At 42.3% G+C, this 21,045-nt stretch overlaps 1 protein-coding gene across 1 annotated transcript; it reads right to left on the minus strand.

Moving 5' to 3' along the window:
• Positions 1–200: 200 nt before the first annotated feature.
• On the minus strand, positions 201–12,841 carry slc12a3 (solute carrier family 12 member 3). Its single transcript, XM_041939854.1, has 26 exons — positions 12,560–12,841; positions 11,795–11,932; positions 11,102–11,177; positions 10,836–10,931; positions 10,597–10,736; positions 10,363–10,473; positions 9,555–9,666; positions 9,189–9,319; positions 8,905–8,989; positions 8,199–8,359; positions 7,732–7,839; positions 7,429–7,552; positions 7,153–7,254; positions 6,794–6,949; positions 6,585–6,684; positions 5,617–5,728; positions 5,303–5,440; positions 4,324–4,430; positions 4,141–4,223; positions 3,850–3,927; positions 3,591–3,689; positions 3,045–3,156; positions 2,657–2,743; positions 2,054–2,192; positions 1,876–1,943; positions 201–1,577 (listed from the first exon to the last, which is right to left on the minus strand). Exons 1-26 carry the CDS (start codon positions 12,839–12,841, stop codon positions 1,436–1,438), a joined length of 3,087 nt encoding a protein of 1,028 aa, XP_041795788.1. The 3' UTR covers positions 201–1,435.
• Positions 12,842–21,045: the final 8,204 nt, after the last annotated feature.

Below are 21,045 nucleotides of genomic sequence, written 5' to 3' on the forward strand. Positions count from 1 at the left end.
CTCCGTCAGACGTGGATCCTCTGGGATAGGGGGAATCGTTTCATGCGAGCATGCGCAGTATTTATGGTTTCGAAATCGTTTATCCAAAAGAATGAAACTTAAAGTACAGATGCGATGTCGCTCACTGTACTCCCATTTCTTTCCTGTCAACACCTAAACACCTAGCTATACAGTAAGAAAATAAGTAGCAGAGACTCATCTCATATGGCTGATTTATTACCCCGATTTAGGAACATAATTAAACAGAACTGGTAAAACAAGGAATCGCCTTTGCTATAAGATACGCACAATGTCATAGAACATTGTTTTCATTTGCACTGTGCTTATGAAGTTGTGCTCTATTTCCTCAAAATAAAGAGATGCCAGCAACCGTTTTTATACATTTCAGCACTACTCTCTGGCTGTAACTAAGTTTGTCGTTTGCCGTTCCAGAAAAAGGGGACGGTGTGAGGCCTCTTTCCTTCTTTAGCCTCTCAGACAAGAGCTCCCACTCGTCTGAAAGCAACTTTGTTTATCCACTGAGGTTGCATCAGTCGAGTTACATCAGCTGTAAATTGACTTGCAAATGATAAGAAAGGAGATATCCAGTAGCTTTTGAACACACTGACAATGGATATTAGAGTGTGTTGAAAACACAGTGGAAGACATTGCTGTGTAATTTGGCAGACGCAATTAAAATTGGAAGAGATTGTTGGAATCGTTGTTTCACTGCTTTGATTCTAACATGTCAGAAACATTGATCTCAGATATAGAGACGATACTGTTATGCTACAACAGTATTCTGCTGGAATAGCAAATGCTGAGTCCCCTAAGGGAGAAGCATTCAGTGTCTCAATGATTGCAGGCCAGATATTATGGCAACTTTGCTTTCCTAAGCCGTGCATATAAAGATCAAACAAATAGAATTAACTAACAAAATTGACACACAGACTAATGCTTAAAGACAGAGCTAACAGATGCTGAGGGGGTCTGATGGGAAACCGCCTCTGCCATTTTTGTTTGACATTGAAGCAACAAAGACACACACACACACACACACACACACACACACAAAGTCTAATATAGGTACACTGTCAAGCAGTTATTTTTCATTTGTTCTGACAGGTCTTTCATTATCAAACCTGCCAATTTTTGTCTTAATTTGTGGCACACATTTAAGGAAAGGCAACAAAAAAGATTATGTGCACATTAACTCATTTTGATAAACACAGCTTAAATCAATAATGGCTTACTTTGTAAATACTGTATGATCTCTAGAGTGATTCATTTCTGCAGCCCCTCTTAAACGTGTAAATGTTGAATTCAATAGGAGCATTGTAAATACAGGAATCATTTACAGGATTAGATACTCATCAATAGTCAGCAAGACACTGATGAGTTAATTAACATGATAATGTCAGAATGTTAGTATGTTTAGGCTACATAAAAAGACATTTCATTGGCAGTAGAAGGTGAGGACATTTTCCTGGTTTCCTCTGACCAACAGGACTGGAGATCTCAGATCACGTGACAAGAAGTCCAGCCAGGCCAGGTAGAGAGTACTGGGACACACTCCTCTCCTCCCCACTGGCATAGTGCTGTCAGGAGACATACAGAGTCACAGGAAAGAAGGTTTAGTAAGGTGAACAGTTAATAATACTGATGTCAAAACATCCACAAGGGATTGCTTTTAAAAGCAAAGTGATGGAACTTAGTCAGCGTATGCTGTCAGGCTTAAAATCACAGGCGAGCCAAGAATCAGGAGTCACTGACTCTGAGTAGAGAGCTGCAGTTACAGTGCCATGTAATTACACAGCTCAGCTCTGTCTACTCTGCATTGTCTTCCTTCTAATAAAGTAGCACTCCCATGAACTAGAGAAGAATTACTGAACTCACATAACAATCAGAGCAGCTTCTCTGGAGTAATCCTGCAGAACCTCATTCAGCCGGATCTGACGGAGAGACTGAAGCCCATAGAGACAGTTTGCAATTGCAAGACAGAGAAAAAAAGGGGTTTGATTATTTCCTCCTCATAGGCGCTGTATCCAAATGTAATTCAGGTTGTGTGTCAGACCTTGGCCCTGTTCCTCTCTAAATCCTGGTCAGTGATCATCCAGGGCTCATCCTGCTGCCTTGATGGCCCAGAAGCAGAGTCCTGTTTAGGGTTTGTGTCCAGCCTGAAGTGGCGCACCATATTCTCAAACTGCTGGACACTGGAGCACACAGGGATCGTGGGTAGTTGCAAAAGTTGAGACAGTAAATCAAATGAGTGCAGCTCAAATCATGTTGCTTCTGAGAGGGCCTTTGTGCTCTCCAAGTACCATGTAGATCATGTTGATTTGTCAAATCAAAGCAATCTAAATGAGCTACTGCTCCCCTATTAAACCCCCCTTTCCTCTTCACATATTCCCCATTAATTTAAGAGTATGCATCATATAAGCACAAAACTAAAATAGATCTTTTCATGACAGGTCAATATCAGGTAATACAGCAGGACCCTTGTATTTCTGTATTAAAACACAGTAAGCCTGCAGCTCTGCTGGCCTCTGCTATACTGGGATTTAGCCCAGCTGGCAAGACCAACTCAACCCTGATCATGTGTGAAATTTCATGAGGACAGATCTTTTTTCCCAGTTGTGTGCACTTCACTTCATTCTCACACATTAAGCAGCCATACCTTCCAGGCTGTGGGTTCTGGTAGATGTCAGGAAGCACTTCGACATCACGAAAACCGAGACGGAACTTCTTGATCAGTGTCAGCACCCTGGACAGAGAATGTAAATCCATAGTGTACTAAAGGTTTCAACATTTCACTGACTCTCACACTTTTAACCACAGCAACAGTCTTTTAGTCATGATAGACATTTTAACGGAGCAGTACGAGCTGCTGGGTCTGCAGGCAGCTGTTATTGCAGGTTCAAATGAACAGGAGTCATTCATGTCTTTAGTTACACCTGTTGTTTTCCCTCCACATCCTCTGATGCTAGTCACAAGTCCTGCTGTGAAAAAGGAACCTGAAAATTGACACTTCATTGAAATACAAGGGAAGTAATCCAAGTGCTTACTCCTCTCTCTGCTCCTCCCTCTTGTCTGTTTCTCCTCCCACAAACACCCGGACCTTACATCTGGCCCAGCGCTTCCTCCGAGTCAGCAGGTAGGGCAGCAGCAGGATCAGACCTGGTAAGCCGCACACACACCCACACACACACACACGCGAACAGACAGAGCGAGAACATTTGGTTTAACATGACGTAAACACACCCCCTGATGGACAGTCAACAACATGAGAAGAGGAAGAAACAGTCTTCAAAGCAAGGTCAGCTTTAATAAGAGATAAGATAGATAAGACAGATAAGTGTGCTCCTGGCTTCACCTCAGTCGTCAGTCCTGGATTACTGATCTAAGGTCCTGTAAGAGTGCAACCAGCTCAGCAAACTCTTTATCAATCCAATTAGGAAGCTTTGCACATGAAAGAAGGCACTGATACAGTATAGTACAAAAGTACTAACGCCACACTGTGAAAATACTCCATTGCAAGTAAAAGTCCTGCATCCAAAACCTTAAGTAATAATATGTAAAAGTATATAAGTATTGGGTGGAAATGACCAGACCTCCATCATCAGACAGCCAGTATATGTCGATGGTCTTCTTTCCTTGTTTTTTCTGAAACACTGTGCTTGGCTGAGGTTCCACTTCAATTGACGCAGTCGCTGCAAACAATTTTATATACACAGAAAAAAGTTTTTTTCAATATCAAACATGATTTCAGGATATTTAAGTTTAAATTCTTTGAGCATTTCTGTACCCTTTTACAGCTTTAATGTTTCAAGGACAGCTCAGGTTTAGTAACACGATCATGCATATACATACAGCTAGTGCTTGTTTTAATGCGGGAAGGGGCAGAGATGGTGTTTATACTCTCTGGTCCTCCATCAAAGCCTGGATTAACTGAAATAAAAACAGAGCAATTCATTTTATGTATATGGATTCACTTAAGTCAGTACCTCAGATGATGATGGATGAATGTGGACAGCTGTTCCCACTATGCACCTTGTTACCTCCACCCAAACTGACAGTGTGGCTGCAGCGGCAGTCAGAGCTCATTGATGGTGTAAAGTAAATTTCCTCCCAGTGCACTCTCGTTTGAAATAAGGCTCTCACCATGTGACTGAGATGGATGAGAGGCATCCAGTCCCTCCCTCATTCTCAGCACGCACACACCGTACTGCAGGTCAAATGCATCACTGAAACACATGTTGGACATTTTATGATTGTCTGAGCTAATAAACAATAGTTCAGGTATACACACACTGGATGGAGTTTATGACTTCCCACTGTACTTACTGCAGTATTCCGATGTAACTGTGTGCAGCCTGAGGTGTGTCACTGCGCCAGTCTTTCTTGAAACCCATCAGCAGAACATTTGGCTTAATACGACCCAAACCTGCCCCCTGGTGGACAGTCAACAACATGAGCGGAAGAAGACAGGAGTCAGGCCTGTCTCCAAAGCAACTTCAACTTCCTCAGGCTTTCTTTGAGACATCTGGCTCCACCTAAACCTAACAGTCCTGGATAACTGATCTCACACAGCAGGTTATCAACTGGCTCTGCTAACTCGTTATCAATCCAATTATGAACTCTGCACATGAAAGAAGGCACTGATGCAACACCGTCAGATCAGGAGCGGAGTATTTCATATAAGACGATACCTACGGAAACATCGCTAACAGCATCGACAGATCAAAAGCAGCACATTTAATGAGATAAGGCAAAATTATTCCTGCTGGAAAATTAATTCATTGCAGCTGCAAAAAGTAATGATTCAGCAAGGTAAACGTTACAGAATCAAAGTACATCACTCGAATATGACAAGAAGCAACAGGAACAGATGAAAATGATACAGTCCAAATAATTAAAGCTGCCATGATGTGATACATTTTTTAAAAAAGTCTTTAATGCACAGTTGGCATTTGAACATGTTAAGCAGCCAGAACAGGAATGTTGTTGAAATGCAGTCACTTTAGTATAGCTGCATCACTTTGTCCATTCTAAGGTCCTGTAGGAGTGGTGACTAATTTTTCATGACAGCTGATTGGTCTGGAGGTGGTTCTTTCCTAAGTTTTGATCTGTAATCCTTGGCAAAAACTGGGTGGCCTGTTACCATGACAACTGAACTCAGCACGAACTTGACCTATCTTTCGGATACTGGCAAGCCAGAGTTAACACCAAAGATAGCTGTCTTTGTGGGACACGTCCCACCAAAGTTCAGCTGACGGAGCCAGTTCACGAGGAGAGAGCAGAACAGATGAGGTGTAACTCTGACCTGGAGCAGCATGTTAACTCCTGACCGAAGCTCTGCAGCCACCACACCTGTGTAGAATGACTTCACCTTCCGTTGGTTCAACCACGTAACATGACTGTCACTGCTCGCCTTTTCCACTGCTGATGGGGACGGACCGGCCTGACAAATAGAGGGTGGAATGGATAATGATTTCAGCCCTCAACCTGAAAACGCCCTGACAGTTTCAAATATCTCAAAATATGTTTATTCTTGTGTTTTTACTGCATCAAAAATCAAACCAAAGACTACTCTTATCTGGGTGACGTGTTTGTCTGTGCATGCTGAGTTGTGCTCACAGTGACCACATTGGCACACATCATGAGGCTGAGACTCTTTGTGAAACAGCTGACGAGATCCACCAGAGCTGGACGGCTGCTGGGAGGACCAGTTAGCACCAAGCACTGGGGTCTGAAAGGTGAGCGAAGGCAGAGTTACAGTAGATGTTGAGCATGATCTTGACATTTGAGGAACTTGACCTCACAGTTGACACAGTCTCTTTTCAAGTGACTTTGCTGAGTGCTGCTTGTTGATTCACTGCATATTGATACACACTGTATTCATGGGAACATTACAGGAATAGTTTGATTTTGTGGGAAATATTATTTGGTTTCTCGCCAAGCATTAGATAAGAAATTTGATACTGCTCATGTTTGTGCAGAAGGCTAAATTTGAAGCTACCACTAGCAGATGGTTGTCTTAGCTTAGCATAAAGACAGGAAATCAGCCTAATCTACCTGTGACACCTTGACTGAACCAACGAGAACAAACATGTTAATTAGTGAATTTTGGAGGCGTGGTGCTGTTGCCTTGGTGGGGTTACCTTCTGACAGAGCCAGGCTAGCTGTTTCCCCTTTTTTTCAAGTCTTTATGCTAAGCTAAGCTAAGATAACTGTCTGCTGTACATAGCTTGATATTTAACTGTAATATCCTCGCATGTAGCTCTATAAACGTAAAAGTGTTTTCCAAAAAAGCTCTTCCTTTAGGACTGGGGCCACAATAAAAGCTTTTATGAGGATGAACCAGCAGTTCTAAGCCTTGGGAGGCCCACTGTAGCTTGCAAGACTTTGCACTGATGCTCAAAATAAGCCATTTCTTCATTATATGACCACCAGGTATCAGATTTGGCAAAGATAGTCTTTTAGTTGAGCCATCATGCTCAGCTAAAGTACTACAATTAGATTTATTTTGAGTCCCACTGCCCTTTAAATTGGTGATAAATGATAGAAGACAAGATATAGGTGTGTGATAACGTCCTGTCACTCACCTGTAGTTCTTGACATGGTCCTCCACATGGTTGAGGCCGACACACTGGTTCAGAGCGATGTTGTAGGAGCTCGCCTGCACTGAGGAGCCCCAGTTTACAGCTGACCCCAGAGGAGAGCAGCAGAGTTAAAATGGAGACAGCCGTTTGGTGCGTGACACGGCACTGTTTGTGGTTTGTCTGACTGTGTGTGTGTGTGTGTGTGAGTTTACCAGGCTTCTTGTAGAGCGTGTATCCCAAAAGGAGGAAGACAATGCCAAAGGCGATGAGTGCTGCCCACCAAGTCAGCAGGAACATGATAACCACACAACACACAGCGCCCAGCAACGACAGCCACTTACTGTAGAACCTGAAGGACGGACGCCAACCTGGACACACACACACACACACACACACACACACACACACACACACATTGGCATGTGTGGATGTGGATATCATGCACACACAAATGTCTACACACTCATAACGGTTGCAAGTCTTCTATATTTCTTTCCATTGCAAGTCTTATATTTAATTAGTCACCATCTATCCAGAAAAAGTCCAGATGTGATGTTTCTGAGTTTTCTACCTGGCGAGTTGGTGATTGAGGCGTGGAAGCAGCTGAAGTTGATCAGAGAGTAGGAGCAGAGGAAGAAGTTGGAGATGATGGGAGCGATGGTGTTCAGCTCGGCTTGTGGAGAGAAAGCACAGAGGGGCAACCGTGGTTCACTTTTTTAAAAAGGTCATATTCCTCAAGAGTTTCATGATGTAAAAGCTAATGAACATTCCCATTTTCATTCAGACTATAAAAGCTAAAATTCCTACTGTTATTCCAGGGGATCAGGGGTGCTCTTCAAAGACTCACCAATGAGAATGAAGCAGGCGGCGATGATGTACGTCAGTAGGTAGCTTCGGAGCGGCTCATCATTCTTGCCGTACCCTTTGCCGAAGAAGCCGATGAGAGGGTAGAGTTTGTCCTTGCACAGGCACTACAAGGGACAAAAATGGCAAAAAATGAACTATATAGCTTGTGCTTAAACAGGTTGAGGGAGATGGAAAAAAAGCTGTGCTGAAATATGAAAAGAAATAAAACATGAACACCATATTGCATATCCAGTGTGTGTGTGTGTTTGTGTGTGTGTGTGTGTGTGTGTGCATACATACATACCTGGAAGACTTTGGGAGCTGACACCAGGCAGGCCAAAGCAGAGGACAGTGTTGCTCCAAATATGCCCGCAGTGATGAGCGGGGCGAAGGCGGACACCATGCCCATTGACTGGAGACAGAAATGTCCTGTTTACTAAATCGCCTCATCTCTCTCCAGGGGCAGAAACTGTCTGTTACCCACTGTTAACGCGACTGATTAATACAGAGGGAGACTGAATCACTTATACAGAGCAACATTACTGTTGGCTTGTTTCTGTCACTGTTTTTTATTTATTTCTGCTCCTGACAAATCAAGGAAAAAATCAAACAAATGTCTTTGACCTGAGAGCAGACGCAGCAGCTTCATGCTTTGGGAGGAGTCAGCTTGTGCTTTGCAGCATCATTTAAACTGAAAACAATGTCGAGCAAAGCTGATGAAACACATTTCACTCATTTTGGCGTTTTGTGAGCGGGTGAGAGTGCGCTGACCTGATAGTAGTTACTGATGCCGTAGGTGCATGTGTTATTGTTGATACACTCGGTGAAGTCCCAGCCGTACTGACAGGCTAAACCGACGCAGTCCTGGCTGGACGAGGACGGCGACAGGGTGTCGTTTAACAGGCCGGACGCATCCCGCACCACACAGGCGCCTGGGAGGAAACAAACACACATGGACACAAGATGCATCAGGAAATATACAGGACATGCACCAGACCATTCAACCTCAAATCCAGAAAATAAACAGATTCATGAATAATATAATGAAACACATGTAGTAATCCTGAACATAGTTATCATAGGGTAACTATTCTGGGCACTTGTGAATGGTAAATATAATACCCCCCCAAAAAATAGTCCAAACAGACTTTTTGGGGGATTAATAACATTTCAGCATATGAGCTTCTTGACTGCCTGCTAGCTGTTTGCATGTTGCTATTATGGCAGCAAATCCATATAGAAATTCTATTTAAATGTTTCAGTTTAGTACAACTAAATATATTTTCTTATATTTGTAGACCAGGAAACATAGTTTTGTTGAGATTTTCTTTAAATATTCATTAAGTGACTGTAAAAGGTCAATGCAAAATCTGCTGTATACACTGTAAACATAGCAAACACAGACATGGTGCAAAGACTGACTCACTGTGTGAGTATGAGGCAGTCTAATTACAGGTTTTGTACGGACATACAGTACCAATGGTAGCAGAGATGATGATGTATGAGATGGTGGTCCAGAATATCGCCATCAGCGTTCCTCTGGGGATGGCCACTGTTGGATTCTGGGAAGCAGGCCACAAAAGAAATTCATGCAAAGCTTTTCAAAAGACAATTGTGTTGTACATTTCCACGTACGTCAATCAAGGTTTGTGTGCAGGAACAGGAAGGTGTTTGAGCCGCTGAGAACGATGCATGATGCTTTCTAAAGAAGGACTTTACAAGACAAGAATTAGGCAGAGAGACATAAAGAAAGGGATGTACCTTCAGGTCCCCAGAGATGTTAGCTCCTGCCAGGATGCCCGTGGCGGAGGGGAAGAAGATGGAGAACATGCCAAAGAAGCTGCCCTCTTGCCCTCGCCAGTTGGGCACAAAATTGGAGGCAAAAATATCCGCTGTTGAAATAGGGAAGTAGTCAGATTACTGGAGAGCTCGCTGGAGTTTTATGCCACTGAAATAATATCAAAATGGTTTATTTCTGACATTTGTTAGAAAGATTAGTGATACTTCACATGTGTAAAAATCATCACCACTCACAATAGTCTCACCCTATAACGAGAAGGGGGACTTTTCATGCATGGCAGTCAAGAACGTCTGATCTGATACCCTGAGCAGGGACTGAATATTCACCTTTGTAGCTAAAGAAACCCTTGGCTTGTTTGTCTGGTGAAGCAGGAATGATTGTTCCAACAATGTAACTGGCAAATGATACCATGATGACCAGGAAGAACAGAACCTGGGCCTGTGGGGGGCAGAGTATTTGATAAACATGTAGATGTAGACAGACATTTGCATGCACCAAGAAGCTACTGTATCTCACCACACTAATACATGAACTTGTACTTGTACTTCTTTGGGAAATATGCTCATTCGCTTTCTTGCCAAGAGTTAGATGAGAAAATTAGCACCGCTCTAATGTCTGTACGCTAAGCATGATCGTCTTGTTTGTTCGTCTTGTTTTATCCGTAGTCAAACAGAAATGTAATCGACAAATTGTGGTTTTTAGGTGGGAACATACTGGAACTACCTCTTTGCTGGGCCAGTTTTGGGGTCTTCTTGAACCTCACAGAAGTAACAGAGGTCACGACTTCAGGAAGTCACAGACCCCACAAGAAATATTAGATATTAGAAGTGCATTTTAACTTTGTGGACAGAGCCAGACTAGCTTTCCTCCTTCTTCCGGTCTATATGCTAACCTAAGCTAAGTGACTGATGCCTCTAGCTTTACATTATCGGCACAGAAATGAGAGTGGTATTGATCTGATCATCTGACTCTTGGCAAGAAAGCAAATATGTGTATTTCCCAAAATTAACTTTTGCAGCCGTAAAGATTCAGTGCATCAGATAAATCTTCTTATGTACAAATGTTTTAAAATCCCAACCACTTGTTGACCATGATGCCACTTTACCATGACCTCATATGTTTGTTTGATCTTACCTTTGACTCCCACGCCATGCCAGCCATTGAGATACCTAGCAGGCATGTGACAGTGACGATGCCGATGATGCGGATGTCATTGGTTCGGTCCACCATGACAGCTCCGTTTTCCTGAGGGAGAAGGTTTGGGGGAATTTCAGGTGTGTATGAACGGAATTAAATCTGTGTTTACTGTAAAGTGTCACTGTAACAGCTGCTCCCCACATACATGTTAACACATGGCATCCTACTTACGCGCATGAGGTCTGTGACCGTCTCTGCAAAGCCCACAGTGTGCATGGCCACAGCTACGGCGTTGGCAAAGGCAAAGATCAGACCGATTGAGCCGCCCAGCTCTGGGCCGAGGCTGCGACTGATCAGGAAGTAGGTTCCACCTGAAGACAAGGGGCACAAGCCATGAAATCACCGGCAAAATGTCAGAATCGTTCTATATGTTTTCTGAGGTTGTTGCATGTATCACGGAGCAAACAGACCTCCTTTCACCTTTCCGTTGGTAGCGATGGCTGAGGTCGAGAGACCAGTGATCCCAGTTATACAAGAGGATACCAGGATAATCACCCACGTCAGACCTGATGTAAAGGCACAATAAGAAAGAGAGAGAGAATTACAGTGAGCCGGGCTCCTCAACCTTCATAGACTCAGCTATCTAAGAAATATAAAAATATGTTAGAAATATACAAATATATTGCATGGATCGAGCATTTGAAAAGAGAATGGATGTAAGTTTGGTTGGACGTACCTATACCAGCCTGAGCAGTGATCCAAGGCAGCCTCAGGTACAAGATCACACCCCAGATATTTAACATGCAACGGATCTGCAAAAAGACAGACCTGACTGGACTGCACAATTCCACACAGTTTGCATCCAAAACGGTGTTCAGTGCCAGTGCAGGAAGCAGTGTGCCTTTTATGTAGTGAGGTGAAGGTGCTGGATGGACATCTGACTTTCAAACAGGAGGCTGCAGACTGCGTCCTGTCCTCAGACCTGCATTGAACAACCTTTCCCTTATATTAACCAAGCATTTTAGTTGCTTAGCCATACTTAAACTGTAGCTTATTTATCATAACCACACTCTTTCTATCTCTAACATTAATATTACCATGGCTGCCACGTATTGGAGAAAATAAGAATTGTAAAAAACAACAAAAATGCCACTAAACATAATCCATGGTTTTGCTCAGTTGTTATATATCAGTGTCCTTGCATGGGAATAGTTGGGTCGGTGAACCAGTGCCTAGGTTTGTGCAATATGAAGAGTTTTGTGCAAATGTTTTAATTTATTTGAGTAATGTCTGCTACAGTGCAGTTCAAATCTTCTGTTTCTTTTGTAAGGAAGCAGTAACACTAGAGCTGAGGCACCTGCGACAATAAAATGTGTATTCATAGATTTGTACTGAGCAGTAAAATATGCACCGGCTTAACTCTACCTACCATGACGCCTTGTACCCAGCCAAAGCGGCTAGGTTCAGGTGGTGGCTCCTTCTGCTCCTCCTCGTCCTCCCCGGAGCTGTCTCCTCCTTCCATCTGTCCACCTGTCGTCTCCTCATACAAGGGAGGGCTGGAGTCATCCTAGTCATATAAAGCCAAGTTAATTTCAAATATATAGCCCAAAATCATCAATCACAAACTGAGCTCAAAGGACTTACAGCCAGTGCAGCGTACAACGCTCTCTACCATTAGACCCTTCAGATAAGAACAGTTTGGGGGTTGTTTTTATGTCAAACTGCAAGAAATTTATTGTGATCCACATAAAAAATTCCTTCTGAAATGAACTCAATTTTGCCTGGAGGTGCTGCGAGACAGATATAATCATCACTGGAGAGTGCAGACTTTGACATAGTTATAAAGAGTAATACAAATCAATTTGACATATAGAGAGTTATTACATTTGAGTTTGTATTTGATAGAAGTATTTCATGGTGTTTCAAGAAAAATACCATTTGCAAATGTCAATAAATGACAGAATAGAAAAAAGGTCATGAAACTGCTTTAGCATAAAAATGAGCATGTCCAGTAGTAACTGAACGTTGGGGCTTGTTTATGGTAAATGGGACAAATATATCATGGGATCAGGGTTGGTTTCAGACCATTTGAAACATACTCAGTGAATGTACAACATCGATTCAGCCTGCATTTCTTTGGACGTTTGAAAAGTGATAAGAACCATACTAGCTGATAAAAAGCAGATATTCCTACCTCAGGCTTTGTGTGGAGCTGGTATAGAGATGGTCTGAAGCGCCTCCGTCGGCCCCACACCTCTGTGTTGGCGTAAAAGTCATAATGTGGCGGAGAATCCAACGTCTCATAGCCGGTTAGAGCATCAGATCCAAGGGATGCGACACTGCGATCACCATAAAACTGATAATAACCAGACTCATCATAACCCCCGGGTGTTGCTTTCCCATTGGCTCCTGACAGGGGGGGTCTGGGTCTGTATGCAGCCAGGTGAACACTGTCGCTGGCTACTGGTAACTCCATTCAGAATGGCAAAATTTTCTGTATTTAAGTGGACTGCAACCACAAAGTCACTTTCTCGGTGCAGTTTTTGTACAAAATGTTTTTCTTCAACAGCTGATTTATCCTAGTCAGTCAGTCAAGGTGATGGAGCCATTCTGTAGCTTAAGGTGTACGAAGGGGGCTTTATTGTGAGGGCTGGTTTCGTATTTGACCTTAAGAAAGCAGGAAGAGCCCGAGGCTGTGTAAGAAGGCTGGTTCAGCGAGCAGTCAAACAAGACTCATTACAAGAACATTTAAGCATGACATGGGCAATTTCACTTTACAGGGTCAAGCAAAAAAGCCTTCTGGCCTGAGCTTATCCAGGAAATACACCATTCCACTTCATAAATACGCATTTGTAAAATGATCCAGTAGAGATTCTCTAAAGCTCAAATACTGCAGACTTTACAGACCTGAGGTGTTTTCTTAGAAACCTCCAAACCTTTATATTATCTCAGACATATGTGTTTGTTGTTGAGTATCAGCATGAAGGTGCATTTTGTTTCAAGTTACGTGACCACAAGTTTTAATCATTAATCACCGGAGGGGATTTTTTAGTTGGAATGTAAGATGTAAACAGCATCATTACGCACACAGACTGACCTGTAAAATAACCTTGACTGAGGCAACACAAGGGCAATAATGTCTGCATATTTATGAAAGGGGGTTAAACAATAATCTTCACTTGGGGCTGAATTGAATTAATTACTTTCGGAGCTTCCCTTTGACTGTCATAATGCATTGTCAATGCAATGCAATGTCCATATATATGTGTTGTTTTAAAATTTGTAATAATAACAGTTTCATCATATGACACAATAAAACAACCAGGAAAGATAAAAAGATATGTTGTTATAAAAAGTGTCTTGTTAGAGGGCATAATTTAATATTCAGTAATAATCTGAAATTACTGAGGATTTAGTTGAAACTACAAACTTTTTATGTTATAACAGGACACAAAGCAAGTACTTGCTTCTTGTCAGGGCGTGCCCTCCACAACAACACATTGAAACTTTCTCTGATCTGACACTTCTGTTGGCAGGACAAAAAATTGACTGTAGAAAATGAATCTCTTTCATGATGCACACAATAAGTGTGGCTCGGTTTAAAAGCACTGAGTTGGGTTCAGGCAAAGATGGTTTGGGTTAAAATAAGTACTTTGTTAAGGTCAGAGAAATATTGTGGTTTGGGTTAAAAATGTTAAGGTCGGGGAGCTTTGTCATCATGGTTGCAATAATAAACACATGGTTATTATTCGGGAACAATCATCTTTTAAACAAACCAACATTGGCTATCGGCTGAAAACGGCGAACGGCCTCCTGCGTTTAAGTCTGATCTTTTGTTGCTTTATAACAACTTTATAGCCTCCTCCTTCACTCCCATAATGACTATTGGTCATTATGGGTGCTAGAGGGCTGCATCACCTACACATAAACATGTGTCGACACTGAGCCACCACTGTGACCCTCTCATGCTCATCTTTTCATACATGGCAAAGCTCCTGCAGAGCCACAGAAGATGTTTCATTCACACAGGCTGAGTAGTGCTTGTTGTGAACTTGATGTGATGTGCCCATTCTTTTATTTCATGTCACAAACTCTGACCAACAGCAACAAGATTCATGGCTGCAGCTGAACAGTACAGTTACATCGTGCCCTTGATTATAATGAAAGACAATTTCCAATGAAAGGCGTAGGCTCATTACTTTGAGCTCCTTTTTCAGACATTACTAAACGATTACCCTGCAGCTGTGAGCACCCTTCAGGTTGAATAACTGGACTCAAATAGCATGAAGGCTTGAAACAAGCTCAGACTGCTTGTCGTCCTTCTGCTGTGGCACACATATGTCCTTTAGTTTTTTATTTTATTGCCATTTCTACCATGGTTGTTGTGTGCGATTATGTTTATGCAAATTCATGATCTGCAGTGTCCTTTCATGTTAAGCTACAATGTAATAATGGGTCACACTGCTTAATTGTCCGAGACCGTTTACAGCAATGCTTAACTAACACACACACACACACACACACACAGTCACACTCACACACGCTATTTTACATTCATTACAGCTCTGAATACAAAGCCACAGCTTTCAGATAAGGGTGTGCACATACCCATGCATGCAAACACAGGGCTACACACACACCTATATTTTGGACTATAATGGATCTTTAAGCAGGAGCAGTGCAGTAGTGAACCTTATGGTTGTGATTAGTAAACCTTTGTTCACATTGTACAGTGTGGTTGTTATTGTACAAATGATAATATCCTGAATAATGATGAAAGAAACTTCATTAGAGACGTGTGTGTGTTACATTCTGATTACAAGCTGCAGGACCGCACCAGAGGTCTGCCCAGCTTCTGTGAGCAAACTAAAGATCAACATTCCCGGCAGGATTTCTTTAGGCTCCAATTATTTTCACTGTCAAACAACATGATCAATAACCTGAATCAGATGACAAATCTATTGTGGAATGTTGACTCTCTGTATAACTTTGCTCCCCAGAGCCAAGAAGCCGGAAACTCACTTTTCATCGACCCACCGGTTGATCTGAGAAACGCTTCTGCTGTCAAAGAAAATCATCTGTCCCACGCAGAGCACGATACGTTGTCCGTGTGCAGTGACTTCAGCTCGGATCCATTGTGAATAACGACAACCACGATGGCCAGAAGAGAGAGCAGAGGCAGCAGGTTACATGTTCAAACCACTCAGCGCTGCACTGACACACTGAACAATACAGACAACTGATATACCACAAACGCAGTGTTGTATGTAATCATGATATACAGTATTTACTCGACGATTTACAGTATTTGACTTCATATACAATAAACTAAGGATTCTTGAAAGATGAATCTTCTCCTGGAAGGAAAACAGATGGATTTCCTGCTCTGTCAAACGAACAGTGTTGTGCTCATCACTGAAAATTTCGTTAGATTTACAAGTTAACTCATTAAAAAGTTAATCAGTTACTTTACTGATTACTTACCAAAAAGTAATTACTGTGATAAGTAACTTTTAGTTAGTTAACTTTCAATTAACGATGCAGCAAAACACGAGATATGTGTCACATGTGTCTTGTTATTTCCTGTTTTATTTTGTGAACCTAACTCTCCTCTCGTTTCAGAGCACTTGCCCTTCCTCATGTGTCACCGGTGCCTCAGCCTGATTACCCATTGTCTCCACCTGTTGCCTATTACCCTCCACGTGTTTAAATTGTCTGCGTCTCCCTTGTCTCGTGCCAGTGTGTTTTTTTGTCCTAAGGTCGTTTCACCCGTGCCAACTATTGATCCACAGCCACAGCTCAAGTCGCTTTGTAAGCCATTGATCCTCCTCTTGAGAGTTTTATGTTTGATAAAGTTTCATAGTCTAGTTCTGAGTTTTTGTGTTCCTTTGTTTATTCCTTGTAGATCCATAGTCCTCCTTAAGAGTGTTTTTGTTGTTCACGTTTAATAGTCCTTTGTTTTGCTTTCTAGATATTTCATTATCCTCCGAGTGAGAGTTTTTTGTTATTAACGATTCTTATCTACTTTTGTATATCCCTCTTAGTCAATTCTCTTCCCTCCTAGTGAGCGCCTTATGTTCTAATCCTTTTCAGTGATAACTGTGATAGTCCTCCGTCATTTTAGAGCGGAGTGTATTTTGGTTTCTGTATTAGTCCATTTTCTGCGTTGATTAATTTTGATAGCCTTGTTTCTTCTCCTCCTTCTGGAGCGGTTTTGTTTCTTAAGTTTTATTGCCTCTATTCCTCCTCTCCGAGCGCTTTGTGTTATTCGAGTTTTTGTTCAGTTTTCTCTTGACCACAGTCTGATCCAATTAGTAATTACCAAGAGTAATTTCATAGCTTTTGATTTCACGCTTGTCGAGGAGTTCCTTGGTGGTTTTTTGTGAATAAATAAAGCCTGTTGCTGTGTAACTCTGCACCTGAGTCCTCTTTCTAGTCCCGGCCTGACAGTATGAATGTGTAAAATGTAAAATGGTGAAATGGAAACACTTCTCAGCTACAGCTGCAGACAAAATAAGCCAGCGTCTGAGTCTGGGCTTTTGCAGCTCTCGTCTGTAGACTCTCTCCGTGCTGTTTGACGTGATTCTTGCGTAGGCGGTAAAAGAGTCTTGTGGTCTTTCAGCCTGTTATGGCTGGTGTGTGTCAGTCCGCGGCACAGTGTTCAAACTCCAGTTTTCTGGCCTGTGTCAGACTTTTTATGGTAGGTACCAGCTCCTCATTCTGTCCCACTGTGTCCCGCTGTCTTTGTTCATCCTGCACAGGTGTTAAGCAGAGCAACACAGGCCAGCAGGAGACAGAAGAAGGATGAGAGTTGCAAAAAAGAAGGAAAGTTGAGGACCGCAGCCGACATCGTGGTCCAGAAGGAGAGGGGGTCTGTCAGAAGTGACACTCAGCAGCTTCGTCATGTGAAGATCATTCAGAAGAAGCTGCCAGTCACTGAGGAAGAGAACAGACAGACCTCCGGGAGGCGAGAGAGGAGACTGGACGGAGAGATGACGAAACAAGCTCTCTCCACCACCGTCTCTCTGTCCTGGAGGAAAGGTATGACGCAGCCAGAGTTCCCTGAGATGTTGAGAAAGAGTGCGAGAAGGCTGAGGGGGACGTCAAAAAGAGATGAGCAGACCATCTCTGTTCGTCAGAGCCTCCACACTGAGTAGGAGGGAACTATGAAGACGAGAGCCTCTGCTCATGAGAGGATGGACTCCCTCAGAGGTGGCAGAGGGACGTCAGGATAAGGAGCTCCTCAGTGTAAAGGACAAAAAGAGGCTCGGAGCAGAGCTCATGTCCACACCTTGGCCTTGCTGAGCAGCTCGGAAACAGAGCAAGTCGACTTGGGATGCTGTCGAGGAGGAGCTCCGAAAGCAGCCGGCATAGAGAGAGCAAAGCCAGCAGAATGAGCTCTGACAGAGACAAGCCTGCTTCAGGAAGCAGCTCCCTGACACTGAAGAGCGCTGCCAGAAGGAGCTCTAAACTCTCTGAGGGCTGGGGAAGGAGAGCACTGCAGTGGCAGGAAGAAAAGAGAGAGCTGGAGGAGATGCTCCTCGTAAAAGAAAAAAAAAAAACTGCACGAGGGGGAGGCAGACATGAAAGACGACATCAAGCTCCTCACACCGGGACATTGCAAGGCATCATCCCACATCCTCCTTCATCCTCTATCCTAACCCTAACCCCTGCTCTCCCTCCTACTCTAACTCCACACTTACCCTTTCCCTTGCTTTAGTTAAGTTTAATTTATGTTTAATTTTTGTTAAATTTTGTTGAAGTGCAATAAACAAACCATCAAACATGTAAAAAAAAAAAAATTCTATCCGTATGGATTTAAAGACATTTTTTAAAAACTAGGCTACTGTATACAGTAGAAGGTATTTTTATACTCTTTGCAATAGTTATATCATATTATTGCTAAGCCAAACACTTTTTTCTATTTTTTCTTAAATTCATTGTACAAATTCTCTTTATTGCTACCTATTTGCACCGTTGCATTGTTCTTATCTGCACCTTCCAGTGCTATTTGCACCCCCCGATAATAAAGTCTTATCTCTCTCTCTACATTAGAAACATCCATATACAAATGTCATCCTCAGTCAATTAATGGAGAAAATAATAAATAATAATAAGATTTTTCCAGAAATTCCCCACAATGCAACTCATCTGAAGACAGCTGGTTGTACACTTGGAGCAGAGATGAAAAGCGGGCTACAGACGCCTGGTAAACTCACTTGTATCTGTGTGATCGACTTATTGACCACACTTCAACTTCTGATTCAGCCGAACCACCGAACAACCCTGTCCCCTAGAAATTAAGTTGAACTAATTTGCATTCCTAGTTATTTGTGCTGACAAACGTAACCACTGCCTGGATTGTGTTCAGACAGACAGTGCAGCAACAGAACAAAAGCACTTCTGTCCAGGCTCGGCATAAAGCTGCTTTTGCTTCAGTGCAAATAAAATGTCTCAAGTCACTGCTGGCTATCTCTGTGTGAGGCCAGATCTTTCCCTGACATTAACAAAGTGCTGTCGGTACCTAAACAATAGTATAAAAAAGCTGAACAATGCTACAGTCACTGCGAGTGCAGAGTGCATTGCGAGACTGCCTATTTTGGAGGGAAACAAATGACATATGTGTGAACGTTTAATTGTACTTTCGCTATCAACATTTTTGTGAGTTTGCAGGTACATTAATGAACCGCATTCCCTCATTATGTTAATAGAGAACGTAACTCAGTCGGCATCACGTTTCCCTCAAAGCGTAGTTGCTGTTGCTAATTTGAGACCGGGCTGCTTCTGAGATAGTCAAATGCTAAGTGACACAGCAACAGCCCCAAGATGTTCAGCCTGTCCAAAACAATCTGTTTGTGACAAAGTGACATTCCTCATCGTAGGAAAACACAGAAAAGCGAATGTAAATTTTAATTGAAACTGTTTTCATTTTAATCAAGAGTGACGCTGATTTTTTTTCTTTTACTGGGGTTGTTTTTTTAGATACGAGAAAGAAGGACAACCATACTCCAAGTTAACAAACAAACACAAGGGTTGGAGATCCCAGTAAAAAAGAACAAACGATGGGGAGCCACTGAGCAACCACTGATATATTTTCAGTAAGTGTGTAAAAACACAATTAGCATAGTAGTGCACTTGAAATAAACTTAAAGACATCAAAAGTGTATTAATTTTATGCTGTCATGACAAACTCAAAAGTATATCTTTACTTGCTGATCTGTAAATATCTATTTGGCATTCAGTGCAGCACATACAGATATACAAAATACATACATACAAGGCCGACCTCACTTCTGTCACTACAACAGACGATGCTAGCAAGTGACACATTTCAAATCATAGGATCAAACATCCGTAACGCTGCTTCATGCTGTCAATGACTAGAAAAACCTGTCTGTCTCTCCCCTGCCTGTCTTGTGCCACGGGACCTCTGCAGGGCGGGGCCGACAGGTCGGTCCAACCTCCTGCCAATTGAGCACAGGTGTGTTCACTGAAGCACTCAAGCCCCACCTGACTACACAGTATATAAGCCCAGGAAATCATCCAGTATTCATCGAATCGTCCGCCTCACAGTGTGGTAACGACAAAGACCTTCCTATGTGTCTCGTCTCTCTGTTAGGTATCTGTCAGTGCTCAGTTCCCTGACCTTATTCCCTTCCCTGTGTTTGTGCTCAGGCGAATCCAGTCACCTGCTCTCCCTGTGGAAACCTCGGATAACCCGAACCCCTTCTATGGACTTCATCTGGACCCAGTGTGTCTGCTCTCTCTGGAAACTCGGACCTGAAGCTTCTTTCCACTGTTGAACTCTTTTCATCTTTGGGACTCGTTACCGGTTTGCTTGCTGAACAGTCATTAAAACTGTGTTACTTACTCTGTCTCCTGTCTACTCTGTCTGAGTTTTGCATTAGAGTCTAATTAACCCTAAAAATGTTACATGATCAGACTATAAAGAAGTGTCAAATACTTCAAGGACAGGCAGTCATTAATGTTCACTGAATGCATGAAAGATCTGAGGACATTTATGTACGGTACATCCTGTTCATCTTTAGTTTTCATGTACACTTAAAGTGTGCTGGAAATACTCAAGCAATATATAAATATTGGTAGTCCACTTTAAATCCTCATAACATATTTTTAGGAGTTTACTGAAATTGCTCAAGATGTATGTAAAAATACACTAGTGTCCAATTGTGGATGTGTTAATGTTGCAAATATAAAATAATTAGCATATTTGCAGTATGTTAAGTATACTTAATAGTATACATAAGCATACTTAATAGAATATAGTCCCGTTTCAGCCCAAGTATCCTTCAGTATACAACTTCAGCTGGACTTTCATAAATCTGATACTATTTAAGTGTAAAAAGTACAAAATTTAAGTACATTATTTAATCGTTAGGATGCAAGTTCACATGTTTAATATATTTTAGTGTATTCTTTCCTGACATACAGGATTAATGGATGTAATTACTGTCTGCATGTCTCATTGCTGATTTACACACATGTCGGCACACAGCTGTGGACAAACAAGCTGCAAGCTGTGCGGCTGTATTTTCCCTGTTTGTTCAGAAGGTATTTGAGAAGAAATCAAAATGACAGTTTTGCGTCCAAATGGTGAACAAGCCAAAGGTCAGCTGAAGAGAGGCTACACAAAGGTAAGAAAAGTCACTTCAGTGAGTT

Source organism: Chelmon rostratus, chromosome 6 (assembly GCF_017976325.1).
Source record: "Chelmon rostratus isolate fCheRos1 chromosome 6, fCheRos1.pri, whole genome shotgun sequence".
NCBI lineage: Eukaryota > Metazoa > Chordata > Actinopteri > Chaetodontiformes > Chaetodontidae > Chelmon > Chelmon rostratus.